Source organism: Ciona intestinalis, chromosome 3 (genome assembly GCF_000224145.3).
Source record: "Ciona intestinalis chromosome 3, KH, whole genome shotgun sequence".
Classification (NCBI taxonomy): Eukaryota; Metazoa; Chordata; class Ascidiacea; order Phlebobranchia; family Cionidae; genus Ciona; species Ciona intestinalis.
This window is the reverse complement of record NC_020168.2, coordinates 768,339-782,496: the sequence shown is the minus strand read 5'-3', so window position 1 is coordinate 782,496 and position 14,158 is coordinate 768,339. Positions and strand designations below refer to the sequence as shown.

Sequence of the window (14,158 nt, the reverse complement as noted above, 5' to 3'; positions counted from 1 at the left end):
CCTAATTAGTGCATAGGTTTCACAATTACCACATTTACCTCAACCATGTCCCATGCAATTTTTATCCGCGGATTTTTTACTGACTTCATTTTAACTTCTGACATTGTCTTAGTTTTTACATTGAAACGTTTGAAATATAAGTCATATTATATTATATGGGCTGTCAATCAGTGTTTTATGCTTTTTAACTAAACTAAAACACTAAGCTTATTTAGCACCTACAATGTTACTTTTCTATCTGTTACACAAGTGACTTATTGTACTGCGTTAGGTGATGTCAATATACCATTATACAATCACTTCATAAATACAAGTACATACGTTTATTTACATACAACAATTTTAAGTGCGCCAGCAATAACACTTAATAACATCAACAAAATATGAATTAAAACAGAATTATCTGTAAAAGGTGTTTACGTGGTAATAAAAGCACAAGTCATAATATCAATGTGTCATACCTACGACATCATAACTATGAGTATATGATGATGTGGGTGTTGTTATGATGTTAACTATATTTCTGCTGTGCTGTTTCGGAGTGAGGAGATTACCAAGTATGTATATATTATGTACAAGATATTTCATGCGAGAAAGAAAATGTTATACACATCCAGTACATGTAATTAACAAAACAATCATCATATAACCCCAGGCTACATTGTACTGATTACTAAACATTTTTTGTTTTCAATGTTTGTGTTAATACCGGTTATAACATAATACACAAACACACACTACTAGCTATTTTTTTACATTTTAGCTTTACAAGTATGAGTTTGCGTTGTTTTTGTTGGCAGTTTTTGAATTTTTAAACTTTTTTACAGTTTAGGTACCAAAGGTTTCTTGTGAGGCGTATGTCATGTATAAGAAACCGTCTTCATCTTGTTGTTCGCTGTATATTTCTGACACTGCGTCTGATACACTAACCATGCTATGCCCGTTAACGAGAAGGAAAAAGGCTTGGCTTGGACTCAGTTGTAATCTCCGTCTGCATATTAACATTACAGAGATTACCCAATAAATTTTGAAAAAGATTAAATATAAATCTCATTTACTTTTTTCCAAATGTCCAATCAGTAATATTTTATGTTTTTGGGGGTAATGGGCCAAACCTGGCTTGAATAACAGGATCTTAAGCATATAAAATTTTAGATTTTTTATTTAAAATACAACAATTAACTAATGTATAGCTCAAATTAATGGATTGAGGTTTAATTTAAACAATAGGCTATGCCTCTAAGTATAAGAGCCTTACTTTAAAAAACACAGGGGAGGCAAGGCTGGTTGGATAACTTTAAATCAAATCGAACTTTTGGTTTATATGTTTACTGATTAATGCAGTGCAAAAAATCCAGGGGTGGGCCTGCCTACCTTACCACCCCAGGTTTGGTGCTTATACCTTTTAAGTTTTTTGAAGCAAAATCGAATTTGTTTTTTATACAAACTTACCTAATAATTCTCACAAGGTCACACATAGAAACATGATCAGGGACCAGGAACTTGGTTTTGTCCAACACCGGCAACTGTTTCTCTCCTTGGTATCTCTCAATAATAACCTGTAAATAACACAACTTTAGGTAAAATAACAAAAAATGAAAATAACCAGAGCAAATAATATTTTTTATCTTAAAGTAGGATTTTCAATGTATTGGTATAAATACAAACATCTACAAAGATCATATCAGAAAACGAAAGCTTGGTTTATTTATTAAACTGTAATAAATCTTACTTGGTACAGTTTAATAGTTTATTTACTATTGTAAAACTATCAACATCAACGCTAAACAGTAAAAAATTGTTTATTAGGAATTACTTTCTGTTAGTTATATTTGCAGTTGCCAATGATTGAAACCTTATTCTTAAAAAAAGTTGTGTGTTAAGTATGATACTAAAATACAATGCATCAAAAAAGTACAAATATCGGCACAAGTGATGAACTCTCCTGTACATAGCAGAATAGGATGGTGTAAATAAAGTGTTAGTGGCTGGTGGTTAGCAAATAAGGTTCAGGGAAGATTCTTCATTTGCACCCACATATCATTTGATACTCACTGGTATTTTATTTGGATGTTCCTTCCGTATTTCACTCACATCTTTTACTCGGTCCTCTAAAAACAGATAAAACTAGTGAAAAAAATGCTCAAAAGTTATAAAAAATGTAACTTTTTCCACATTAATCCACATGTGTCAAACAACAGTGGTTTTAACATAAGTGTTATATTTCATAAACCTCATACCCGCTTACAAGTTACCACATATCATTTGTAACTTTGTAAGGAATTTTTATTTTAGACAACCCATTACCACTGGGTTTGAGAAAGTTCTTGTAAATACATTCACCCATAATGATAGTTAAACCTTTTTTATTTGAATTTGTAAAAATTTAAATTTACCGAAGCTTCGTCTTTGTTTGAAAGTTCGGTCTCCGGGCATCTTGCTTTATCTGCTTATGACGTCACAATATAAATTGACCTTAACAGTGTTTTCTGGAAAAAAACATTCAAAACATAACAGTAACTGAATTTTACAAATTAAACGCAAAAATCGAAAATAAAATTGCAACACCCACGCGCAATTTATGACAAAAACCTTCTAATAATTGTTAGAAATTCTACGCTTTCATATCCCGTCCATATGTTTATATATATCAGGTTAACTTATTGAGAAACCCCGTTTATGCTTACATGTTTAACCTATCATTGCTTACGAAACAAAATACCTTTATTCAACAAGGTAAACACAACAACAAAGCAAAACGAACTCGACGAATTTTATCTTTTGTTGACAAACATCAGCTGATTATGAGTAATCACGTGACTGGTAACATAGAAATCAGATAGCAAACAACGAGTGAGCGGAAATCATACGTCATACATAGATGAAAGAATGAATGTAACTTACTTTATCCTCGCGTGGCCGCAAAACGACAGTCGTTATCACACGGGTTTAACACCTCGTGCCAGCTTACGAGTTACCATGTATGTTACTTTGTGGGTGATTGTTTTTTTTAGGGGGGGATTTTTTTTTTTTATGTATGGCTGATAATTTAGATTTTAGACAACCCATTAGTGACCAGAGGTTGGAGCAATTGCCGTTAAGTATCCTGCCCAAAGACACATACGCCCACAATGGTAGCAGCGTCGAGCCTTGAACCCAAACCTCTGGGTTACAGGCCGGCGCCCTAACCACTATCCCACGGCGCCGGACGAAGAGATAATACATATACATATATTATGTAATATCTATGCGTGATATATCAAAATACTTTTTGTTAAGGCATAAAAAATATTTTTATAAACCATGATCAAAGCTTGATTAAATTGGTGTTTTGTCGAAACTACATAATCGATCAAAGTTGTTTCATGAAACAGAACTTACATCATAAATCAAACTATTCTTGCCAAAGCGTGATTGGATTGAAGTTATATCGAAACTTAATATAATCAATCGAAGGTTTTTGATAAAGCAAGCCAACGTTATGTCTCAATTTTTTCAAAGCGTGATTGGATTGATGTTTTTCTAAAACTTTCTATAATTAATCAAAGTTGTTCTTATGAAACACAACTTACGTCATATATCTACTCTTTGTTAAAGCGTGATTGGATTATTGTATTATCACGATTTTATGAAATAAACGTATGTTAAATAGAATCATTTTTGAGCAGGTAAAAATGCGTTAGGTCAACTACAAGGTGCAGAATACTATCAATACAAAAATATTTCAATTTGGCTCCCATCTTCCCCCCACATTGTAGTTTTGCATGTTTGCATTGCCAAATTTTGAAAGGTTTGCTTTTAAGTCAATAATTTTTACCTCAGGGTGATTAAAATATAAGATACTGATATAACAACAAGATATTACATGAAAAATATATTCGAAACTCAGTTATTAGCACCAAAAGATAATTTATGAGAAGTCACTTTTGTGAAAAAAAGTGTAGCAATATCAAATTTGTAGCAAAAAAACTTTATTATTATTTATTTATTATTAGTTACAATAATTATCAATTGAAATTCGAACAAACCTTATCACACGGGTTTAACACCTCGTGCCAGCTTACGAGTTGCCATGTATGTTATTATTTTTTTACACCTGTTGTAGAAATCGCTAAATACCATGCAGCTCGTGTGTTTTAATGTTTTTTAAAAATGTTGTCAATTAATAAAGTAATTATAGTATTAATTTGTGGTATCCAACCAAAAAACGTTATTTATTTTTAATGTGGAAATAATGGGCAGTATTTGCTTAGATGTCCCATCTTCCCCAATTCTACTATATATAATGTTTGTCAAAGCGTGATTGGATTAATGTTTCGAAACTTTCTATAATCGATCAAAGTTGTTTTGATGAAACAAAACTTACTTCATGTATCTAATTTTTGGTCAAAGCGTGATTGGATTGATGTTTTTTTCGAAACTTTCCATAATCGGTCAAAGTTGTTTTGATGAAACAAACGAATTACTCTGCGATATGAATCGTTCTTTAATGAAAGTTAGTAATTCAATCGTTGATCTCACACGAGTTTCGAGCAAGTCTGTCTTATATAAGGGTAACACCTACTCGAGTCTTGAGCATAAAAACTTGTTCGTTCAGTTAAAATTTTACTGTGATTATACGGTAAATAATTGCCACTGCAATTTATTATGCGATTTTTGCTTTAGTTTAATTGTTTAGTTTAGAAACAAAGAATAATGTATACACGTAACGTTGTGTTTAAAAGTTTATGAGGCAAAGTAGGTCACTTTCAACAATATTGGATTTATAGTAGGGTGGGGGAAGATGGGACACTTTATCAGATGAGACTTTTTTAGTTTTTCTTATTACAGACCCCATTTAAAGATAATCAGAAAAATAATGTTACAGAATTACTGTTTTTAGATACTAAAAAAGTATGTAACATAGAAACAGCATTTTCAGACAGGTAAAAATTCGTAGTATCACTCCAAAATCCTCATGTATTTTGATTTTGGAAATATTGGGCAACACGTGCTTAAGCGTCCCATCTTTCCCCACTCTACTATAACCTTTTTTTTCTCTTTAGCTGCGTACAACAAGAACATACAGTTATGATTCGATTACTATCGTCTGTGTTCATTCTGGGTTTAGTATGTTTGGTAAACAGTCAAGTAACCCTTGAATCTTGTCGCATGGAATGCGGTCACGTCCTTGGAGTTCAAACTACTAACCGCCCTGCTGTGCAAAGCGAAGTTCGTCAACTTCGTGTAAAACTAAACAACATGAAACGTACGTAGTATTCAAAATTCGTTTTAAAATCAACCAAAAAGTTTCATTATAGATACTCTTACGTATTAGAGTATTGTTTCATATATTTTCATACATCTAGTGTTTCATACATCGTAATTAATAATCGGTCAAGAGGTGCATGAAGCGGAACATTCGTGTGATAACGATTGTCGTTGCCCCATCACGCAAGGACAAACCAAGTTACATTCATTCAACTCTTAGAATTGCTGATGCCACGCTCGTGCCAGGATGTCTTAACAAGGAAACCGAACTGGTCGAAAGGCGGAGTTTACACCATATACCCTAATCCTGGTTCACAAGTTGGCGTTCAAGTTTATTGCGATTTAGTAACTGATGGTGGTGGTTGGGTGGTATGTTGAAACTACATTAAATGACTTTTTCTCTTATATTTGTATAAAATCTTGTTGTAAAGGTATTTCAAAGACGCAAAGACGGATCAGAAAACTTTTTTAGGGGTTGGAACGATTATGTTTCCGGTTTCGGGAACTTGGAAGGCGAATTTTGGCTTGGTAAGAATAGAAGCCTCATATTAGAGCATATTGGCATAATTTTGATTGTATGCAGGCTTGGATGTAATCCACAATTTAACTGCCAATAATGAATACGAGATGAGAGTCGATTTGGAAGACTTTGACGGAAATAAAACTTATGCAGTCTACAGGTATTTTATTCCAAAATAATTTTAAACAAAAGATAATCAACAATATTTTCGTTTTAGCAACTTCGTTGTGTCGGGGGCGCCTCTGTATGCACTTGCTGTATCCGGTTACAGTGGTAATGCAGGTAAGACAAAACAATTAGATAGTTTCTCTCATACTTATATATTATAATCAAGTAACCAATCCGCAGTTATACACCAAGTGGTAAAATTAAGTTTGTTTTATTCGTGTCTCATATGATTAAACGCGTATTATATTTAGTTTAAATCTCGTCTGTTTTTGGCATTCCAAATGGACTATTTATACATTCTGAGGCGAGATATGTACTAAGCATTGAAGACTTCTTTTGTTGTTAGGTTCGGCCATGCACCCAGGAAATTTTTCGACTAAGGACCGTGACCAGGACAGCTATGCTCCAGGAAGTTGCGCAGAGAGCTACAAGGGCGGATGGTGGTACACCGCATGCCATACCGCTAACTTAAACGGCCTCTACCTGAGCGGACAACATGATTCGTTTGCGAATGGTGTGAACTGGCGACCCTTTCGAGGCTACCATTACTCTTTGAAGATTTCGGAGATGAAGTTACGAAGAAAGTGACAATCTGTGTACTTCATGTAGCACGTCATCTTGTACATTGCTCCAACCATTTTTGCATTACATAAAAAATCAAACTCCATTGAAATAACAATCACTCACAAAGTTTCCTATTTGGTAACTCGTATGCGGGCTCGAGGTGTTTGAAGCAAAACACCCTTGTTATTATTATAATAATAATTGTCTTCGCCCGCCACCTGAGGAAAATACGTGTCATTTATACTGTATACCATTAAATATATATCCATGAACTCAAGCTCTTATAGTTTAAATAAACCAACCATATCAGATCATATGAGTAACAAGGCATGCCTGAAACTTTGTCAATGTCAGAACATTTTATTTATTTTCGTTGTATGTTGCACGAACGACAAGGAGGTTACCGCCAATATTTAGAATAACAAGAGAGCACAATGTTAAAGAAAGGGCATGCAAAATATACGTTATCGTAAGCAAGTTGATACATTAAAAAAGGAAAAGCTAAACAAAAAAAAAAAACACATAAAAAGGACAATAAAATACACACAAAAAAGACCTAAATATGAAAAAGGCAAAAACAAGGAATCAAATAAGTCATAAAAAGAACATGAAAATACATTTTTTTGTCTTATTTAGACACTTTATCCTAATGAGATATTTTTGTCCCAGTAAGACATTTATGTTCTAGTGCGCATTTTTTCCCAGTAAGACACAGTTTGAAATTCTGTCCTAACGGGAGGGTTTGTTCCTGTGAGATATTTTTTCCAGCGAGATCTTTTTGTCCCACACGAGACGGACAAACAAGCATAGAAAAAGACATGGACAAAACAGGGACAAAGCAAAACGAACTCGACGAATTTTATCTTTTGTTGACAAACATCAGCTGATTATAAGTAATCAGGGGCTGGAAACATAGAAATCAAATAGCAAACAACGAGCAAAGTCATAGAAATACCTACTATGATTGTTACCAACGCCATAGGTAAAAAATAAATAAAAAAATTTCTATGACTTTGACTCTGACAACGAATGAGCGGAAATCATACTTACGTCATATATCAAACTACTTTTGTCAAAGCGTGTTTGAAGAGATGTTTTGTTGAAACAATACAAATTAATCTGCGTTGTTAATATCCGGCTTTAATGAAAGTTTATAATTGAATTGTTGATCTCGGACGAGGCTCAAGCTAGTCCGTGTTGGTATAATTACAATAAGTACTCGAGTTTTAAGGATAAGAACTGGTTCGTTTAGTTGAAATTTTACTGTAGTTACGATAGATAATTGTCACTGCAATTTATTAAGCGATTTTTTCTGTAGTTTGTTTAGTTTAGGAAAACAAGAAAACATGTATAAAAGTTGTGTTGAAAAGTTTATAGCACAAAGCGGGTCATATTTCTACCATATAGAGTTTATAAATGTCATTTTCTGTCTCTTTAGGCTGAGAACTACCAGAACATACGGTTATGATTCGATTACTATCATCTGTGTTCATTCTGGCTTTGGTGTGTTTAGTAAATAGTCAAGTAATCCTTGAATCTTGTCGTGTGGAATGCGGACATGTCCTTGGAGTTCAAACTACTGAAGGTGCTGCTGTGCAGGCTGGCCCACCGGGTAAAAAAGGTCCTGCTGGACCGGTAGGCCCAAAGGGGCAAAAAGGCGACGAAGGCCAACCATGTACGGGCTGTGGCGAAGAAAGTGAAGTTCGCCAACTTCGTGAAGAAGTAAACAACATGAAACGTACGTAGCATTTAAAATTCGCTCAAGACCCACAAAAAAGTTACAGACAGGGTAATTCATAAATGGGGTATGAGGTGCATAAAATAACACATCTGTGTTATATCGATTGTCGTTGCCCCATCACGCAAGGACAAACCAAGTTACATTCATTCAACTCTTAGAATTGCTGATGCCACGCTCGTGCCAGGATGTCTCAACAAGGAAACCGAACTGGTCAAAAGGCGGAGTTTACACCATATACCCTAATCCTGGTTCACAAGTTGGCATTCAAGTTTATTGCGATTTAGTAACTGATGGTGGTGGTTGGGTGGTATGTTGAAACTACATTAAACTTTTGCTTTTATAGTATAGTAGGGTGGGAGAAGATGGGACACATTTAGCACATAATATCCAGATATCCTGATCGTGTTTTAAAGAATTAACAACGGTCTATGAGAGCCATGAGGACTTTGAATGTTCTTTGTTTACTACTAAATGGAACGAGAAAATAGAGTTAAAAATGTCCCATCTTTCCCCATCCTACTGTATATTAAAAATTACATTTGATTTTTGCTCTTGTATTTAAATAAATCTTGTAAAGGTATTTCAAAGACGCAAAGACGGCTCAGAAAACTTTTTTAGGGGTTGGAACGATTATGTTTCCGGTTTCGGGAACTTGGAAGGCGAACTTTGGCTTGGTAAGAATAGAAGCCTCATATAAAACAATATTGACCTACTTTTGATTGTATGCAGGCTTGGATGTGATTCACAACTTAACTGCCAATAATGAATACGAGATGAGAGTCGATTTAGAAGATTTTAACGGCAATAAAACTCATGCAGTGTACAGGTATTTTATCCCAAAATAATTTTAAACAAAAGATAATCAACAATATTTTCGTTTTAGCAACTTCGTTGTGTCGGTGGCGCCTCTGTATGCACTTGCTGTATCCGGTTACAGTGGTAATGCAGGTGAGAGAAAATAACTAAATAGTTTCTGTCATACTTGCATCCTATTGATCACGTCAATGGTCTTATACTTTTCATCGAACAGTTGTTCTTGTTGTTGTTTGTTTTGCGCAGATTTTTCCTGCATTTTTCTCAATTCTTAATTCTAGCATTTTTTTATTATTTTCTTGATTAAAATACAATAATATATGTTTATAATTGATAGTGTAAATTTTCAGATTTATACCGCATGATTAGCGAATAATTAACGATTACTTTCCTCATGTACTTTAACATAGCGGTTATACTGTCTGTGGCAGGGCGGCACGTGTTGGTGACATAAAAAATCCACACAACGGTTCACGACTAAATCAAACTGTTACCATTTAAGTGGGGACGCATTAAATGCACTACACCCATATCTTATTATCATTAATCCTAATTTTAATATTCTTTTTAATTCATATGAATAATATTAACTTCTAACATTACTTAATAACTGCGACTACACGGTTTATCCAAATTCACGTAAACAAGCGTTTTTTAAGCGACGACAATTAAAGTTAACTAATGTAAGTTTACATGTCAACACAGGGTACAACAATTGTACAAAGCGTATTTACGCATATTCTTTACCAATCACTCAATCCTCATACATCATAAGTCTTTATAAGTTTTAATACATGTATAAATGCATTCTACCTACTGCTCCACATTCACCAATGGCAACTAAAAGCAGCTTTGTTGGTTACTTTTAGTTTGTTTTTGATCGTGCGTATTTGACCGTTGTAGTAAAAGGGTTATTTAATGTTATGCTAATATGTTTAATACGTGCTTTCTCATTAGATCTTTTATATTCTTGCTGTTGTTGTTGTTTTTGGGCGTCTTTCCGCACTTATCTCAATTTTGAATTTGACCATTTGTTCTTTATTCTTTTGATTGAAATCAAATCATAAAATGAATTTTTGACTTATCTTCGAGATTTAAAACCGCACACAATTAGCAATTAATCAGTCTTTATATGCGGCCGATTCTCCAAAATCGGCACTTCCCCTACGGGCCAATTCCAGTTTTGCTTTGCTTGCAATTTTGCGAACTGGTATTGCGTCATATATGTTTTCGTTTAGTTGGTTGGAAAAGCATCTGCAACAAAGTCTGGTCGTTAAATTGTCACGGTTAGTTGGTACTTGCTTTGATACAAACAACTTTAGTAAATGCTAACAGCGGGCAATTCTGCCATGAACAGTGTACATCGTGAAATGGGGTATACTACTGTAGAGATGAAATATATAGCTGTGGATTAAAAGGCCGTTGTTGGCTGCGTTTATACAGGTAAGCATTAATTTTTTACGAGTTCTTAAATAAATCCAATTTATTAAAACGATACACGCCAGCAGAGCAGCAGGCAACTAAAAATTTTGGTTACCACATAGGTTAATGCTGTTACTTTTACGCGAAGACTGACATGCAACAATATTTATCTTTGCCCTGTACATTGATGTAAGTCATATTGTGTTCTGTATATAATCTATTATGCAAAGCAAACTGAAGGAAAGCATAGAAGCTGAAGAGATTATTTTCTATGCATAGCAAGAAGAAATCGAACATATGTTAGTCATTTACTCAGACAATAGTGTACTATAGTAGTAGCCTATATTACCTCATCATATTTATGTACCACCATTCACTGGCGTCCAGTTAGGGGTTCCGGACTGTCTTGCCACCCGATTTTTTTAAACAAGTGTGGGATAATGTGTTTTAGCACTACAATGGCAATTTTAAATCACCGTTTTGTTTTGTGTAATAGTATAGTTGTTAACTTATTTAAAACATTGTTATCATACAATGTAAAACATCTTTTTCTTTTTAATATATACAAATGAGTTTCACAGTGAACTATCTGGTGCAAATAGTTTTTTACACTTGTGGGTTGAACCAGCAGGTCAACTAGAAACATAATGTGACTTTGTGAACTCAGTTTTAAAAATAGAGAAATACGTCACCTTAATCTTGCTGTGCCAACTTTTATAAAAGTAGACGAAACAGATATTATGCATACAACTGTATTTCACACAGTGCTTCTTTATTTGTTATATTATACAAAATACTAATGTATGTGTGCAGTTAAGTAATAATTGGCAATAAGCTAATAAACATTTTATGTATTCTTTGTCAAATTTATGTTTTTTCATTACAAATCCATTGTATTGCACTAGTTTGGTTTTAATAAGGATTCAAAATTGATGCTCCTAATAGGTTTATTTATTTTTAAAATAAACACCATATAATAACAGTGGCGTCAATTTTATAAAAATGTAGGGGCTGCGTCATTAAAACGTGTTAGCGGGAAGTCGGTTTGTAAAACAAGTTAAGTCGTGCGTTTAAGTAAACGGGTATTTAATACTATAGTTAGTTCAAGACGTGCTCACTCATTAGATCTTTGGTTTCGTGTAATCAAGTAAACCATTATTCCTCAGTTATACACGAAATGGTAAAATTAATTTTGTTTTAGTCCGGTCTTATACACAATTATATATGTGACTGCAAACTTGTATGTCTGTGACGTTTCTAATGTTGAAACTATATAAGTGAGATTTGTATTAAGCAATGAAGACTTAAATTGTTAGGTTCGGCCATGATATCAGGAAATTTTTCGACCAAAGATCGTGACCAGGACACCCTTGCTACAGCAAACTGCGCAGAGAGCTTCAAAGGTGGATGGTGGTACACCGCATGCCATGCTGCTAACTTAAACGGCCTCTACCTGAGCGGACAACATGATTCGTATGCGAATGGTGTAAACTGGCGTCCGTGGCGAGGATACCATTACTCTTTGAAGATTTCGGAGATGAAGTTACGAAGAAAGTGACAATCTGTGTACTTCATGTAGCACGTCATCTTGTACATTGCTCCAACCATTTTTGCATTACATAAAAAAAACTCCCAAAAATAACAATCTCTTTCAAAGTTTCTTATTAAGTTACTCGTAAGCGGGCACGAAGTGTGTGAAACAGAACACCCGTGTCATAATTACTGTCTTGCCCCGCTACACGAGAAAATGCGTGTAATTCATTTATATCATTAAATATACTTACAGTGAACAACCTCTTATAGATTAAACAAAACAACAGTATCCGGTCACATAAGTAACAAGACATGCCTAAAACTTTGTCAGAACATTTTATTTATTTTCGTTGCATGTTGCACAAACGACAAGGAGAGGTTACGGCCGACTTGTGGAAGAATAAGAGAGCTAAAACTTAATGAAAGGACACGCAAAATATACGATGTCGTTCAGCAAGTTTATACATCAAAAAAGACAAAATACACATAAAAAACACGTAAAAACGACATTAAAATAAACACAAAAAACATACGAAAATGACTTAAACAAGGAATGAAATAAGACGTTTTATCCTAATAAGAAATGTTTGTCCCGGTAAGACATTAGTGGGACATCCAGTAACACATTTTTGTCCTTGTGTGACATTTTGTCCCTGTGAAATATTTTTTTTCCAACGAGATACTTCTGTCCCAGACAAGACAGTCTAAACAAGAACAAAACATGGACGAAGCAAAACGACTTTAGTTGACAAACACCAGCTGATTATGAGTAATCACGTGACTGGTAACATAGAAATCAAATAGTAAACAACGAGTGAGCGGAAATCATACTTACGTCATATATCAAACTACTTTTTGCTAAAGCGTGATTGGATTAACGTATTATAGTACAATGGGGAAAAATGGGTTTCTTAAGCACATATTGCCAAATATTTTCAAAATCAAAATAGATGACGGTTTTTGGGTAATATCACGAATTAGTAGTATCATTCCTTTAATAATTGACGACAATTTAATAAAATATAATAAAACACACGAGGAGTTATTTAGCAATCCGCACAACAAGTAAAATTTTACAAATTCGAAAACACACAGAATAAGATGAGACAGTTTAAAATGATTGTTTATTTTGAATTTTTAGCTGTATTTATAAATAGGAATATACGTACATAGCACGAAATAGTACTGTACGCTTTGAAAATTAGGTCTAAACATTCTTTTTCTTGCCCTACTGCTATAGTTTTTACATGTTACCTATACATTATATTATTGCATAACAATTGATATTGTTTGAACGCCAATGGGTAATTTTCGAACATCAATGGATAAATATTGTATCCTACAAATGTATATTATGAACTTGTAATAACAGAAAATTGATTATAACTATTGGAAAGGTTTTTATTTTTGCTACAAATTGGGTATTACTACTCTAATTTTGGCACAAGCCCCTTCTTATAATTTATCACCTAGTGCAAATGACCAAATTTCGAATATATTTTCAAAATATTATCTTTTTATTATATCAGTATCTTATAGTTGATAACCCCTGAGGTATAAATTACTAAATTAAAATTAAAGTTTGGCAATGGAAATTTTTTCTTTTTATTTTATGGCTGATAATTTAACCCATTAGTGACACTGGGTTGGAGCAACTGCCGTTAAGTGTCTTCCCAAGGACACATACGCCCACAATGGTAGCAGCGTCCACCTCTGGGTTACAGACAGGCGCGCTAACCACTACACCACGGCGCCGGACAAATATATTTACATTAGCAGTATTCTGCAACTTGTAGTTAACCTATACCGAGTCTAACAGGCTGTTCTAGTTTCTTTGCCATGAATGAGGAATCTGATCGAAATGCAAAGCAATCGGCAAAGACCAACCATTGCGATGTTTCCACCACGGTTTTAACTGACTGCATTTATACATTACAAGTTAACCTCCGAACTAAATTTTGTGAGTATTACGTACAAAACAATCAAAACACTGCAATAAAAAAACATTTTCGACTTAAAGCAAATGGACTCTCGAATTGAAGAAGTTATCTACTCTCGATTACTTACTGGGCATAATCGCCTGAATGGGCACCTAAACCGGCTAAACCGTATCGGNCTCCATGAAAATGGACAATGCCCAAGATGCA

General features: G+C 34.1%; 3 protein-coding genes across 3 annotated transcripts; 2 read left to right on the top strand and 1 right to left on the bottom strand.

The window, feature by feature from the left end:
* Positions 1-308: 308 nt before the first annotated feature.
* Positions 309-2,526, bottom strand: LOC100178444 (microtubule-associated proteins 1A/1B light chain 3B-like). Its single transcript, XM_002129586.5, has 4 exons — positions 2,397-2,526; positions 2,056-2,111; positions 1,453-1,559; positions 309-991 (listed from the first exon to the last, which is right to left on the bottom strand). The coding sequence occupies exons 1-4, from the start codon at positions 2,434-2,436 to the stop codon at positions 829-831; spliced, it is 366 nt and encodes a 121-aa protein (XP_002129622.1). The 5' UTR covers positions 2,437-2,526; the 3' UTR covers positions 309-828.
* Positions 2,527-5,027: 2,501 nt separating this feature from the next.
* Positions 5,028-6,816, top strand: LOC100179269 (microfibril-associated glycoprotein 4-like). Its single transcript, XM_009859591.3, has 6 exons — positions 5,028-5,248; positions 5,471-5,619; positions 5,682-5,778; positions 5,834-5,930; positions 5,988-6,052; positions 6,285-6,816. The coding sequence occupies exons 1-6, from the start codon at positions 5,071-5,073 to the stop codon at positions 6,524-6,526; spliced, it is 828 nt and encodes a 275-aa protein (XP_009857893.1). The 5' UTR covers positions 5,028-5,070; the 3' UTR covers positions 6,527-6,816.
* A 1,104-nt stretch (positions 6,817-7,920) lies between these two features.
* Positions 7,921-12,307, top strand: LOC100180812 (microfibril-associated glycoprotein 4-like). Its single transcript, XM_002129369.5, has 6 exons — positions 7,921-8,240; positions 8,402-8,550; positions 8,821-8,917; positions 8,973-9,069; positions 9,127-9,191; positions 11,795-12,307. Exons 1-6 carry the CDS (start codon positions 7,967-7,969, stop codon positions 12,034-12,036), a joined length of 924 nt encoding a protein of 307 aa, XP_002129405.1. The 5' UTR covers positions 7,921-7,966; the 3' UTR covers positions 12,037-12,307.
* The last annotated feature ends 1,851 nt before the right edge of the window (positions 12,308-14,158 follow it).